This window comes from Sciurus carolinensis, unplaced genomic scaffold (genome assembly GCF_902686445.1).
Source record: "Sciurus carolinensis unplaced genomic scaffold, mSciCar1.2, whole genome shotgun sequence".
NCBI classification, from domain to species: domain Eukaryota; kingdom Metazoa; phylum Chordata; class Mammalia; order Rodentia; family Sciuridae; genus Sciurus; species Sciurus carolinensis.
In genome coordinates, this window is record NW_025920124.1 from 495,412 (window position 1) to 511,209 (window position 15,798).

Here is a 15,798-nt window from a genome sequence, read left to right on the forward strand (position 1 = left end):
AGTAAGACAATTTTTGAAAAGTATGGTATTGGTGATTGTGTTAATTTTGGGGAGGCACTGCCACAGGTACCCAAGACTGGGTGGCCTACAAAATGGAATCTTTTTTCTCCCAGCTCTGGAGACTGGAAGTCCAAATCAAGATGTCATCAGAGTGGGCTTTTTCTGAAGCCTGTCTCTGGACAGGTTTCTCCCTGAGTCCTCACCAAGTCATCTCCATGTTCCATGTGTGCTGTCTTTATCTGTGTCCCAATCTCATAAAGACATCTGTTATCACACCCTAAGGACCCCATTTTACCGTAATTACCCTTTGAAAGACTTATCTCCAAATGCAGTCCAATTCTGAGTTTCTGGGAAGTAGAACTTGAGCAAATGAGTTTGGGGACCCACAGTTCAGCCGGGAACAGTGCCTAAGCATTTCTCCAAGGAGAGTTCTCTCACCTGCTCTTCCAACACTGTGCTCTGCTGGAGAGGACTCCTTGGGTAGCATCAGAGTGGCTCACAGTTACACATGTTTACTAGATGCCAGGCACTGCTCCACATGTGTCACCTGCAACAGGTCCTGTAACACCATCAGCAAAGTAGGCACTTTGATTATTCCCATTCCACAGATGATGGCACTGATGCAGAGAGGTTTTCACTATTATGTTTGATAAGATGAATGCAAATGGTCAGCCTCCAAGATCTTTTCCCAACCCCTCTTCCCTCTGCTCAGTGTCCAGGCATGGATCCAGGTGGAGGAAGGACTTCCAAAGGAAATTGTGTGTGCGTGCGTGTGTGTGTGTGTGTGTGTGTGTGTGTGCATGTACGTGTTGTGGGGATGGAGACAGAAACAGACAGAGGAGAGTGACTAAGAGAGAAATTCAGTATAGAAGTAGGAGGGATTGGAATGTTCTGGAAGCTTTGTCATGCTTTGTAGGGTATTTTGCTATACTGCAGTTTATTTGCTAAAATATTCCCATGGAATGTCTTCACAGGGTTTCTGTAAGCTCACACGTTGCTTTTGAAACTTTTCTCACAGGTTTATTGTCTCTTAGGAAGTTTCCCCCAGAGGGCGGGAGAAACCTGCATAAAACAGAAAGCATTCCTCATCATTTCAGGCAATCTGTGTCTCCAGGGTCACATAGTGTTGGGGATTTGTTTTACTTCTTTGGGACCTAGTCAAATAATTCCCAAATATACCTAATACTACTTTTAACAGCCTATGAAGTTTAAGACTTACTAATCTTGGAACCTTATTAGTTTTCCCAAAACCACATTTAAATGATGACTCTCCCCATTTACCAGAACTCAAAGGAGGGACTTACCAATACTCAGAACTTGAACCACTGAGGCTTCTTCAAAAGCAGACACAGGAATATATAGGCACTAAAGGAGCTGCAATTATATTCCTCCTGGAGCAAAACTGTGTCTTCTATTTAAATCAAGTACAAAAATAAATAAATACATGAACAAATGCAGTTTGGGTTAGATTTTATTGAAGTACCATTTGACAATGCACCTCATTAGTTTGTGATTGGCAGCCTGGGGACTGTGTAATATGATGGCCCTGGTGAAATGATTTTAATATTTATTTGACCTATTGGCAAACATTCTCTAACATTATTAGATATTCTTTTTTGTTGTTGTTGTTTTGTTTTTGTTTTCCAACAAAGTCACTCTTATTTATTTAACTATAAGAAATTACTCTTTATTAATTAAGTCACCATGAATTTTTAGCACAAAATTTAACATTTTAATGACCACCACATCCTGGGCTCTAGGACTTGCTCTGCCTTTCCCAATTCTTAGTAAGTTTTAGAGGGAAAGACATCATTAACAGAGACCAAGTCAGATGGTTGCATGTCCTCCTTTCCCAGTCATTGGACAAGCTGCTCAATTCTTGTCCAGAGAAGGAAAGAGCCAGTTCCTCATAAAAATCTAATAAAGAATTTGACATTGTATTATAAGATCTCTCTTAACAACTTACATTTATCAACAATTTTGGTCCAAACTCATTGCTGCTGCTGCTCCTTCTTTTCTTCTTTTTTTTAATTTTGCAATTTACTTTTTGAGTATGTAATTTTAGTAGTCTCATTCCCTTTGCAGAAATGAATTAAACCAGTGCAAAGAAAAAACCCTCAAACTGGAACAGACTCATCTTGCTTTGGAAAGGTTCTTCCTGCTCCTCCTACACCCAAGAGATAAACACATGTCCTCCCAAAGTCCAAAGTGTCAATTTTGGCCTTGGAATGTACATAAAGATGATGGGTTGATTCAAATCACTGAGAAAGGGCAGATGGAACCACTATGCAGGTAGCCTTCTTTGGAAGTTTCTTAAAATCGACTCTTGAGAATCGTCCATGATTTTATATAAAAGCCCTAAGTTCCCAACAATTTCTGCTATTCCATTTCAGGAGTTAGGCTCAGAGGAGGCGTTGGAATTATCAGGAGCAAGAGCACCAGCAGTGACCCCACAAGGCAGAACCTCAATAACTTGAGGCTTGTCAATGATATGGACCCTTTGGTTTCCCTTTTCCACAATGCCAACGATCCATGCTTGGTAACCCTCTCCATACTTGGAAGATTTGATTTCAGAGCAAAATCGAGCTGCTTGTTCTCTTGGCAGACAAATTAGTAAACTCCCAGAGGTTTCAGCGAAGGTTCTTTGAAGTAGTCCAAACCACCGACTGGCCTTGCTGATGGCAGCCATCTTGGCAATGATCAGCAGATTATGAATGACAAAGGACACCTCATTTCTTTGCTGTTTTGGGAGGTTCTGAGATTGTCCTAAAATGCCAAAGCCTGTGATATCGGTGGCTGCATGGGCATTAAAAGTATGCATTAATCCAGCAGCAGTTCTATTTAGGGTAGCCATATTGAACATTGCTTCCTGATAGGCCAGTTCTACCTCTTCTCTGGAGATCACCATTGTTATCTTATTCCACCTTTCAGGATTATCCAGCCATTGGTGGGCATTAGCGGCCACTTGAGTGCCTAATGGTTTGGTTAACATAAGCACATTCCCTACAACTGCATTGTCAGGCATTATGAATTCATTTGGCTGACACACCACTGTGGCAACTCCACCGATGATAATTCAAGGGTTGACCACTATTTGTCCACCTGTCACTGCTGTGCCTCCCTCCTCAGCAGCACTCCGAAAACCTTTGATCATGAGTGGTGTTACCTTTTCTAGTTCCTCCTCATTCATACTCTGGCTGACAGTGAGTAACATTAACATGTTGTCACATTCAGTAATGCCCATGGTGTAGAGGTCACTCAGCACATTAGCACAAGCTATATGCCCCATCATGTAGGGATCTTCCACCCAGAGGTAAAAGAAGTTTGTGGTCTGCACCAGTGATAGGCCTCTGTGCCTCAGGGGGATGACACAGGATCCATTCCAATGCTCAAGAATGGAAAGGTTGGGGGACTTTCAAGATGGTGGACTAGGGGGCGGCTGCATTTCACATTGCTCCAGGACACAAGATTCAAAAGAGGAGACAGTGAGAGACTTGGGACCAACTCAAAGTCACTGGGTGAGTCTCTCCCATTGGGGAGGTGTCCCGGATGGGGCGGTAGCCCCGGAATGCAGGAAACTTTGTGAAGTAGAGTTGCTCGGCAAGACACCCCTCCCCCCACAGGAACAGTAAACATGGACAACTGGGATCATCTTAGAGGAGGCGGCTCAGCACAGCGCTTGGACTTGGAGCAACCACTGGGGCTCCGGGCGGCTGCCTGAGGAGGAGCTGCATGGCGAGCTGTTTAGACCCAGAATGACCGCTTCTGAACACCAGGGGGTTGCCCGGAGGAAGAGGAGAAGCGCAGCGGGTCGCTTGGTCTAGGAGTGATTGCATCAGAGCCACAGGTGGTTGCCCGAGGAGGAGCTGCGTGGCGAGCTGTTTGAACTCAGATTGCTTGGGCTCCTAGTGACTGCATTGGAAACCTGGCCACTGTCCAGAGGAGGAGGTGTGTGGCGGATCTCTGGGTATTGGAGCTATTATACGGGGCTCCAGGTGGCGGCTCAGAGGAAGGGCTGCATAGACAGGTGATTAGGTGCAGAGCAGAGTCCCAGGAGCTAGGTGGCTTCTTACTGGAAGAGCCGCACAGAGACACGCCTAGGGGTGGAGCGAAGTTTCCAGGACTGCGGGCAGAGTCTCTGGGAGAGGCAGCTTAAGGAGACTCGCCTGCGAAGGGTGAGGCTCCCAGGCCCAGGAGGTAGGTCCGGGCCCCTGGGAACATTGCAGAGGAAGACAGCCCAGTCCAGGCGGTAGTTGTAGATTGAGGGGAACCTCTAGGAGGGGAACTGATCAGCAAGACGTCCCCACCGAGTGAGTCTTCCCTGCCAGGTGAGGTTTTCTCACAGGGCCGGTAAAAACAGAGACACAGGCACAAACAGGACTTGCCTCAGCCCGCAGCCTAGTTCCCCGTTGGATGACCATTGGTCAACAAGTGGAGGCACCTCTGCCCACTAGCAGGGAATATACGCCACCTGAGTGTCACCACCACTAGAGAGGCAGCTTCTTCGTGAAGCTCCGCATTATCAACTTCCTCTAAGACTTCAGGCTACTGAAGGATAAGAGGGGATACACTAGCAATCTTCAGGGACATTATAAGTCGATAGAGGAAATCTGCAATATCTTAATGACCCACTGATTCCTGAACAATATGAGAAAACAAGGGAAGAAAATGCCCCAAACAAATCTAGATGTTACATCAATAAAATCCAACTACAGCATGGCAGAAGAAATGACAGAAAGGGAGTTCAGAATGTGCATAATTAAAATGATTAGGGAAGCAAACGATGAGATGAAAGAGCAAATGCAGGCATTGAATGATGAGATGAAAGAGCAAATGCAGGCATTGAATGATGAGATGAAAGAGCAAATGCAGGCATTGAATGATAGCACCAATCGACAGTTAACAGAGCAAATACAGGAAGCAAAAGATCATTTCAATAATGAGTTAGAGATATTGAAAAAAAACCAAACAGAAATCCTTGAAATGAAGGAAACAATAAACCAAATTAAGAACTCCATAGAAAGCATAACCAATAGGATAGAACACCTGGAAGACAGAACTTCAGATATTGAAGACAAAATATTTAACCTTGAAAACAAAGTTCAACAAACAGAGAAAATGGTAAGAAATCATGAACAGAATCTCCAAGAACTATTGGATATCATGAAAAGGCCAAATTTGAGAATTATTGGGATTGAGGAAGGCTTAGAGAAACAAACCAAAGGAATGAACAATCTATTCAATGAAATAATATCAGAAAATTTCCCAAATCTGAAGAATGAAATGGAAAATCAAGTAAAAGAGGCTTATAGGACTCCAAATACACAAAATTACAACAGACCCACACCAAGGCACATTATAATGAAAATACCTAACATACAAAATGAAGACAGAATTTTAAAGGCTGTGAGAGAAAAGAACCAAATTACATTCAGGGGGAAACCAATATGGATATCAGCAGATTTTTCAATCCAAACCCTAAAAGATAGAAGGGCCTGGAACAACATTTTTCAAGCTCTGAAAGAAAATGAATGCCAACCAAGAATCTTATACCCAGCAAAACTTACCTTCAAATTTGACGATGAAATAAAATCATTCCATGATAAACAAAAGCTAAAAGAATTTACAAAAAGAAAGCCAGCATTACAGAACATTCTCAGCAAAATATTTCATCAGGAGAAGATGAAAAACAAAGAAGCATATCAGCAAAGGGAGGAATTACCCTAAAGGAACTGTCAAATAAAGGAGGAACAAAGATGTGTCAAAAAATAAATAAATAAATAAATGAAATTTTAAATATGAACCAAATGACCAGGAATACAAATCATATCTCAATAATAACCCTGAATGTTAATGGCCTGAATTCATCAATCAAAAGACATAGACTGGCAGATTGGATTAAAAAGAAAGATCCAACAATATGTTGCCTGCAAGAGACTCACCTCATAGAAAGAGATACCCATAGACTAAAGGTGAAAGGATGGGGAAAAATATACCATGCACATGGACTCAGCAAAAAAGATGGAGTATCCATCCTCATTTCAGATAATGTGGACTTCAAGCCAATGTTAGTCAGAAGGGATAAAGAAGGACATTTCATACTGCTTAAGGGAAGCATAAATCAGCAAGATATAACAATCATAAACATCTATGCCCCAAACAGTGGCTCATCCATGTATGTCAAACAAATCCTTCTCAATTTTAGAAGCCAAATAGACCATAACACAATAATACTAGGTGATTTTAACACGCCTCTCTCACCACTGGACAGATCTCACAAACAAAAACTGAACAAAGAAACCATAGATCTCAATAACACAATCAATCATTTAGACTTAACAGACATTTATAGAATATACCATCCAACCAACAGCAAATACACTTTCTTCTCAGCAGCACATGGATCCTTCTCTAAAATAGACCATATATTATGCCACAAAGCTAATGTCAGCAAATACAAGAAGATAGAGACACTACCTTGTATTCTATCAGATCATAATGGATTGAAGTTAGAAATAAATGAAAGAGTAAAAAACAGAAACTACTCCAACACCTGGAGATTAAACAATATGCTATTATATGATGAATGGATAACAGAAGATATTAAGAAGGAAATTAAAAAATTCTTAGAGGTAAACGAGAACAAAGAAACATCATATCAAAATCTCTCGGACACTATGAAAGCAGTACTTAGAGGAAGATTTATTTCGTGTAGTGCATTTAATAAAAGAAGTAAAACTCAAAAAATAAATAACCTAACCCTACAGCTCAAAGCCCTAGAAAAAGAACAGAACAACACCAAAAGCAGTAGAAGACAGGAAATAGTTAAACTCAGAGCTGAAATCAACGAAATTGAAACAAAAGAAACAATACAAAAAATTGACAAAATAAATAGTTGGTTCTTCAAAAAAATAAACAAAATTGATAAAACTTTAGCCACACTAACAAAGAGAAGATGAGAGAAAACCCAAATCACTAAAATTCGGAATGAACAAGGAAGTGTCACAACAGACACGATTGAAATACAAAACATAATTAGAAGCTATTTTGAAAATCTATACTCCAACAAAATAGAAAATTTTGAAGACATCAACAGGTTTCTAGAGACATATGAATTGCCTAAACTGAACGAGGAGGACATACACAATTTAAATAGACCAATTTCAAGTAATGAAATAGAAGAAGTCATCAATAGCCTACCAACAAAGAAAAGTCCATGACCAGATGGGTTCTCAGCCGAATTCTACAAAACCTTTAAAGAAGAGCTCATTCCAATACTTCTCAAAGTATTCCATAAAATAGAAGAGGAGGGAATCCTCCCAAACTCATTCTATGAAGCCAATATTACCCTGATACCTAAACCAGACAGAGACACATCGAGGAAAGAAAATTTCAGACCAATATCCTTAATGAACATTGACACAAAAATTCTCAACAAAATTTTAGCAAATTGCATACAAAAACATATTAAAAAGATAGTGCACCATGATCAAGTGGGTTTCATCCCAGGGATGCAAGGTTGGTTCAACATCAGGAAATCAATAAATGTAATTCACCATATCAATAGACTTAAAGTCAAGAATCACATGAATATTTCGATAGATGCAGAAAAAGCATTTGATAAAATACAGCACCCCTTCATGCTCAAAACACTAGAAAAAATAGGGATAGTGGGAACATTCCTTAACATTGTAAAGGTCATCTACGATAAGCCCATGGCTAATATCATTCTAAATGGTGAAAAACTGAAAACATTCCCTCTAAAAACTGGAACAAGGCAGGGATGCCCTCTTTCACCACTTCTATTCAATATCGTCCTTGAAACTCTAGCCAGAGCAATTAGACAGACCAAAGAAATTAAAGGGATACGAATAGGAAAAGAAGAACTCAAACTATCCCTATTTGCTGATGATATGATTGTATACTTAGAGGAACCAGGAAATTCCACCAGAAAACTTTTAGAACTCATAAGTGAATTCAGTAAAGTAGCGGGATATAAGATCAATGCACATAAATCTAAGGCATTTTTATACATAAGTGATGAATCTTCAGAAAGAGAAATCAGGAAAACTACCCCATTTACAATAGCTTCAAAAAAAATAAAATACTTGGGAATCAATCTCACAAAAGAGGTGAAAGAACTCTACAATGAGAACTACAGAACACTAAAGAAAGAAATTAAAGAAAACCTTAGAAGATGGAAAGATCTCCCATGTTCTTGAATAGGAAGAATTAATATTGTCAAAATGGCCATACTACCAAAAGTGCTATACAGATTCAATGCAATTCCAATTAAAATCCCAATGACGTACCTTGCAGAAATAGAGCAAGCAATTATGAAATTCATCTGGGAGAATAAAAAACCCAGAATAGCTAAAGCAATCCTTGGCAGAAAGAGTGAAGCAGGGGGTATCGCAATACCAGATCTTCAACTCTACTACAAAGCAATAGTAACAAAAATGGCATGGTATTGGTACCAAAATAGAAAGGTGGATCAATGGTACAGAATAGAGGATATGGACACAAACCCAAATAAATACAATTTTCTCATACTAGACAAAGGGGCCAAAAATATGCAATGGAGAAAAGATAGCCTCTTCAACAAATGGTGCTGGGAGAATTGGAAATCCATATGCAACAGAATGAAACTAAACCCATATCTCTCACCATGCACGAAACTAAACTCAAAATGGATTAAGGATCTTGGAATCAGATGGGAGACCTTGCATCTTATAGAAGAAAAAGTAGGTCCAGAGCTTCAACATGTCGGCTTAGGACCAGACTTCCTCAACAGGACTCCCATAGCATAAGAAATAAAAGCAAGAATTAATAACTGGGATAGATTCAAACTAAAAAGCTTTCTCTCAGCAAAGGAAACTATCAGCAATGCGAAGGAAGAGCCTACCGAGTGGGAGTAAATCTTTGCCAATCATACTTCAGATAGAGCACTAATCTCCAGAATCTATAAAGAACTCAAAAAACTCTACACCAAGAATGCAAATAATCCAATCGACAAATGGGCTAAGGAAATGAATAGACACTTCACAGAAGAAGATCTACAAGCAATCAACAAACATATGGAAAAATGTTCATCATCTCTAGTAATAAGAGAAATGCAAATCAAAACCACCCTAAGATTCCATCTCACCCCAATCAGAATGGCAATTATCAAGAATACAAGCAACAACAGGTGCTTGCGAGGATGTGGGGAGAAAGGTACACTCATACATTGCTGGTGGGGCTGCAAATTAGTGCAGCCACTCTGGAAAGCAGTGTGGAGACTCCTTAGAAAACTTGGAATGGAACCACCATTTGACCCAGCTATTCCACTCCTTGGCCTATACCCAAAGGACTTAAAACCAGTATATTACAGAGATACAGCCACATCAATGTTCATAGCTGCTCAGTTCACAATAGGCAGATTGTGGAACCAACCTAGATGTCCTTCAATTGATGAATGGATAAAGAAAATGTGGTATATATATACAATGGAATATTACTCAGCCATAAAGAATGATAAAATTATGGCATTTGCAGGCAAATGGATGAAACTGGAGAATATCATGCTAATTGAGATAAGCCAATCTCAAAAAACCAAAGGACGAATGATATCGCTAATAAGTGGATGATGACACATAATGGGGGTGGGAGGGGTTAGTGTTAGGGTTAGAGTTAGTGTTAGGGAGCGGGGCAAGAATGGAGGAAGGAAGGACTGTATGGAGGGAAAAGAGGGGTGGGAGGGGTGCGGGGAAGGGAAAAAAATAACAGAATGTATCAAACATTACCCTATGTAAATTTATGATTACACAAATGGTATGCCTTTACGCCTTGTACAAACAGAGAAACAACATGTATCCCATTTGTTTACAATAAAAAAAAAGAGACAGCGACAGAAGAGTGGTTATCAGTCTCCTTAGGTTGGTGGGAACAGGAGGGAACCAAAGAGGGTCCTAAAGTGGCCAGGCAGAAATGGGGATGAAATCCATGTTCACAGTCCCTGGTAATGACTGGTCTATGGGTGTCCACATTCCCTGCTTGGTACAGATTTTTGGTCAACTCTGCCTCGACAAATCTGCCTTTAGACTTTGGTTTGCTTTGAGGCTGCTACCCTCAACCTGAAGCTGTCCTGGTGAAGAGCAGCAGGAACTGAGGGAGATACACTTGGCATTGAACCTGTAAGCATGCAGACTCCCAAATAAAGGGGAAAGGTGACTCTCCAATCAGGCATGAGCTTTCTAGTCAGAAGACCCTTGGAGCAGGTACTCCACAGAGCTTCCCAGCAGGACAGCAGTCCTGAAAACTTCCTGCCCAGGTGAACCCAACCCCCAGCCCCCAAACGAGATGGAACAAATAATAAACAGAAGGCTCATGGTCAGACTGGTCCTGGAGGACTCTCACTCTGACTCGTAGGGTGGGCTTTGGTCAACATTCATGTGAGCCTTGTCTCTCAAGAGAGGCAATGTGCAGTGTCCATTCCAGAGTCTAAACCTCAGGGAAACTGGATTCTGGGCTGCTGTGGGGAGTGACCCGTGGCTTCTGAGCCTCCTGCCTTGGGTTCCTTGTCATCCTTGGATGATTTCTGATCATGGTGCTGGCTTCCATGAAACACATTTCTTCAAGTTGCCTATTCTTGGTCAGCAGGCACCTCAGCTATGTGAAGCACCCCAAACAAGAAAGGGCTCCTAAGGAAAAGCCACTCACACATCACATGTTGCAGCCCACACCTAGAGAGGGTGCTGGCATGGTGAACTGGCAGGAGGTGGAAGTTGCCATACTCTGTCAGTGCAGGCGAAGCCCACTGGGCCTCCAGAGGAAGGGTGACAGGAGACCAGAAGCTGCCTGGGAGGTCTCCTGGCAGACCTGACAGCACAGTCTGGTTCCTATGCAGAGGAGGAGGAGATGTTAGCATCCTATGGGATTCTGAGACCTCACATCCTAGACCTGGGGTGGAATGTCACTAGGTGGAGGGTTCCCAGGGCCTGGGAGTTGGCTCCTGAGGACACTCCAGATGGATCCTTCCCCAGGTCCTTACCTTCAGAGTCACCCAGGTGGCTCATCCTCCTTCCAATTCCTTGACACCCTCAGGAAGGAATAGTGTGTGGGATGTCCACTGCTCACTCTGGCTGCTCAGAGACTGCTGGCACTTATGTCCATTCAGCATCCCAGCAGTTCAGGTGGCAAGGTTTGAGCCCCTTCCCAGACACCTCTGCAGCACCTGGGTCTGAGTTGACCAGTGTTACCCTGGACCCATTGTGACTTGCCAGGGGAAGCCCAGCCACCCTGTGGAATGAAAAGCCTGGTCCTTGTTCTTAGGGAAGCCATGGACATTGTCCTCTAACTCCCTGAGGGCCAAGCAGCAATGACCTGTCCCCAGGGGAACAGGGCACCTGCCTGCTGGGTCTGTGCTGGTCACACAAGAGCTCATTTTCAGGGCAGGTTCAAAGTTGGAGCAGAAGAGGAAAAGTGCAAAATGACCACACGGTCAGCAACACCAGACCCCAGCCTGGAATGTCAGGACAGTGGCAAGTGCCACCACACTGGCCTCAGAATAGTGGCACTGACTAAGACTGAACTGAGGGTCAAGGCTATCAAGCCTCTCTGGCTGCTGGAGCCTGACCCACACCCTCAGACATTGGAGCCCACCCTGCCTAAACAGCCAGAAAGGAGGCCAGTGGCCCAGTGTCCACACCCAGGCCCCGCATGTTCACAGTAGAAATTTACTGTCTGGTGCAGGTGACCACTCCTCTTTTCCTCTGTCTCATGATGCACTCCTTTGTCTTTTCCTGGTCTAGGTGAGGGCACCCATGTAGACAGACCTGGGAGGAACTGGGAAGCTCCCAGGACTGCTCTGCTTCAGGGTTACAAGAGACAAGGTGCTCCAGCAGGAGGAGACCTCCACACAGATGCAGAATGGAAGGCAGATGGGCAAGGCTCCTCCAGAGTCCCGCTCAAGCAAGTCCCCAACACTCAGCCGCCCACTTAGGGTGTCACAGATGCCACCAGGACATCCTGACAGAAGCACCTGAGAAGAAGACAGGGAGACCTGCTAACAGACCACAAATGGGCAGCATGCCAAGTGTTGTCCCAGAGGGGACACACTGAATGCTCAGTTAACTGCAAGGATTTCTGGAATCCTGTGTCTCCAATATATTCTCCCATGCTGTGCAAATAAAGTGCTTCTGCCTATTTTCACAGGGATGGGACTCAGCCACAGAGAAAGAGAACTTCCCTGGTCACCTGGAGTGACCTTAGCAAGCTCCAAGCTATTGTCCTTCTGGCTCAGGCTCTTAGCACTTGGTTCAGTTCTTCTCCTGCTGTCTCTCTTCTGCTTCTCCCTCCAGCCAGACACCTTGCTCTTCGTGGGTGTGGATCTCTCCACTAGCACCAGGCAGCAGCATGGCCAGTCCTTCCGGTGACCTGGTCCCATCATTCTTCCATCCAGGCTGGCCCAGGATGGCCTTTTCCTGCAGCTGCCTGGGGTCCTCTGTCATAGCCAAGCCAGCAGCTCAAGGTCAGAGAGCTGAATGTAATTTGGACTGCATGGTGAGGGGCAGCCAGAGAAGCCATCAGTCCTGCTGACAGTGCTCACCAGGAGAGAGTTCACATGACTGTTTTGGAACTACAGAACCCTTTGGTGTAGTCCATGGGTCAACATTTCATTTCAGTGACACACAGATCTAAGTACCCACCAGACAATGACATCATCTGCACTTTACCACCATATTTCCTGGCTATGACTGCTCCTGGCCAGAGAAAGCAGGCTTGCAGGTTGCAAAGAGGTTCACCACATAAAGGGGAAGCAGCTTGGGTATGAAGGTGCAGACATGATGCGGGCACACGTGGAATGAGTGAGTGGACTGAGGACAGGTGCTAGAACTATGGCGGGTAGTGCCAGGTCCATGGTCTGCTCCCACAGGACAGCTGGAGACACTGCCTGTGTCCTGCTTCAGGTGCTTCACTGGCCCTCATGCAGCACCAAGGCCCTTCCTGACAAAGTGGGAACTGAGGACAGGGACCAGAACTTGAGCACAGGATGACAATGTGAAGCAGGGAAGGTGGAAGTTTCTGCCCACCTGACTGTGCTTCATGATGCTCGGGCCCACTGTGCCATCTCAACACCAGTTCCCCTTGTACCCTGCTCCTCTCTTCCTCTGACTTCCCCTCTGCCTCTTCCATCTTTCTTGAGTTCCATGAGAAGCCATAGCCTGTGTGCAGGCTGACCCAGGAGCAGTGACCAACAGTCTGAGGAGAGGATCCCTCAGCATCCAGAGAGGAAGAGGGCAGGCTCTGCCCAGCCCTGCAGGCCTGCCCTACTTCCAGACACAAGGCCTCTGGAGTGGGGTCTTATCCCCAGGTGCATGGGGTCTCTGCTAACATCTACACATGATCCCTGCATACTCACAAATGTGGGCTGGTTTCTCAGAAGATAAGAGTCTTATGTGGGCTTTAAAATGCTGCTGGATCAACAACACATGATTACCTGAATGTCAGTGGGATGATGCTGGCTGGTCCCCCATCTTGCATATCCTAGGACTCCCAGATAACCAGTACCCACTCGATGGTCATGCCCCAAATGTACCCACCCAGTTAACACTTCCTGGGAATTGTGGGTTCAAACCCAGTGAGCCAGGCAAGCCCCTACTCACATCTGTGTGGCATCACAGCTGCAGGAGTGGGGGGTGCTGGGGGACACGGGAGGCTGGGTGGGAGCTTCCGTCTCCACCACCTGGCTATACACTTCCAGCCAGCTGCAGGGTGGGCTGGAAGTAACTGGGCTCCCTGAGCAGGAGGAGCACTCATAGGTGACCCGGAGCTCCCACCACCACGCCACCCACCGCCCCTTCACAACTTCAGAAATACTGCTGACCCAGCCTGGCCCTCCACCTTCAGCACATGTTCAGAGAAAAGGGCACACTAGCCCTGTGTGCAGGGTGGCACACTGACATCTGCTCTCATGGTCCATAGCAAAATAGTCCTTTATGACCACCTACAGAAACCCCTCTAGCTGGTCGTTGCTGTGACCAGACTCTGCCTGGTGGGAGGTCAGGGGCCCAAGTCTCCTTCAAAGGAACTGGCAGAGCTTGCTCCTCTCTGCCACTTCCCTCCCAAGATGCAGCATGTGCAGGTGCAAGTGGAGGCTGGGGCCAAGGGCTGTAGGCAGAAGGGGCTGGGTCTTTGGGCTCATCCTGCCAGTACAAGAGCCTTCCCCTCCAAGATCCCACTTGAGGGAGACAGGCCTCTGTTGTGCCGCTGTTCTTGAGAGGGTTGTTGGAGATGATGATGCCTGACATGGAGCCACCCAACCCATGATCTTCCAAGCCATGGTGTTATGGAGCACCCCACCCCTCAGAGCCATGAATGAGGTATGATGCCCTTGATGCCCACTAGTGACCATCTGTTGAAGCTGCCCCCTCAGAAGAGACCCCCACCCCATGGGTGCTGGGGAGTGCAGAGAGGGCAGGGCCAGATGCCTGCTCCTGAGCATTCCTGTCCATCAACTGAGCAGTGCTCCTGGGGGAACCACCCTGGACACATGCACAGCAGGGTCTGGGTCTTCCCAGGATTCTCTTCAACTTACACCCCACCTCTCCAGGTAACCCCACGTTTTCTTGTTCAGGTCTTCACCTCTGAATGCCTACACCCCTGCTCCTCCTCCTTGCCGAGGTCACAAGTGACCCTCTGGTCATACTTTCCTTCCTGGACAGGAGGGCAGGTGGTGGTTCAGCTTACCCTGTGGCTTTCTGCCTGGACAGGGGAGGCACTGGGTTGTCCCTCATCTCTCTTATCAGAAGTTCTTGGGCTGGGCAAACTCTTCCCAGACCATGAGTGACAACCCACCTCCTGACCACCCAGTGTCCCCCACAATATTTTCTGGGGCAGTGACTTCCTGCTTTCCAGGCACCCCTCACCCCTCCTCTGCGTCGGCCCACTCCAAAGGAATGCCAACCCTAGAGAGTCTTGGAAACATCCATGGTCAGCTCCTCCGTTGGTCCCCAGCCTTTCCTGCATGTGTCCTTGGTGCTTGGGAAGGGCCTTTCCCCTTCCTGGAACACTGCAGAATATCTGCCCAGGTAAGGGCATTCAAAAAATGACTACACCCCTGCCACAGCTCAGAGCTCAGACAGCCTTGGAACCTACTGACTGAGGATAACAAATCCCTAGGGCAGCCACGACATTGCCCCACCACTAGACCTGCAGAGGTCAGAGAAGCACAGCCAGAAAGTCAGGTTTCAGGGAAAATATGAGGAATTAAGATGCGAAGGTAAGAATCCTGATTTTGAAACTGGCAACTGGTTTCAACACTAAAGTACTGTCCAGGTCACCTGCAGGCCATATTTGGTGCTAGGGCCACCACCGAGCAAACTCTGACTAGCAGGCAAGCAGCAGGCTCTGATCAGCAGGCAAGTCTGAAGTTCACAAAAGACCTTCCTGCCAACAGCTCATGAGGCTAGAACACACCAGATTATCACTACTCTTGTTGGAGAACCAGAGGCCTCCAGAAGTAGGTGATCGTCCCAAAGACCCCAGGTCCAGGGTTCCCAGGGGCCTGCCCATGCCATTGCACAGCATTGACTCCCAAGGGCAGGCCACCCACTGCATGAGTTCTTTCTACTCCACAGTCAGGCATCTATCATATGCACATTTGAAAGATGTGCCAAGCACATGATTTCAAGTTTACTCTCAGGGCTTCAGACTTTGCCCTGATATTGAAGAACAAGTTTATTTAGGTGTATAATCGAAAACATAACCTCAGAGCATAAATAACCATTATTCATAATTATTATTATTTTTCCTGAG

The 15,798-nt window shown here is 45.3% G+C and overlaps 1 protein-coding gene across 1 annotated transcript in view; it reads right to left on the reverse strand.

Annotated features, from left to right (window-relative positions):
- Positions 1–2,389: 2,389 nt before the first annotated feature.
- The window catches only part of LOC124973866 (selenide, water dikinase 2-like), a 51,734-nt gene continuing 38,325 nt past the window's right edge, over positions 2,390–15,798 (reverse strand). Inside the window, 2 exon segments of the mRNA XM_047537550.1 lie at positions 2,390–3,375; positions 3,378–3,412. Of these exon segments, the coding sequence (XP_047393506.1) occupies positions 2,390–3,375; positions 3,378–3,412 (1,021 nt within the window).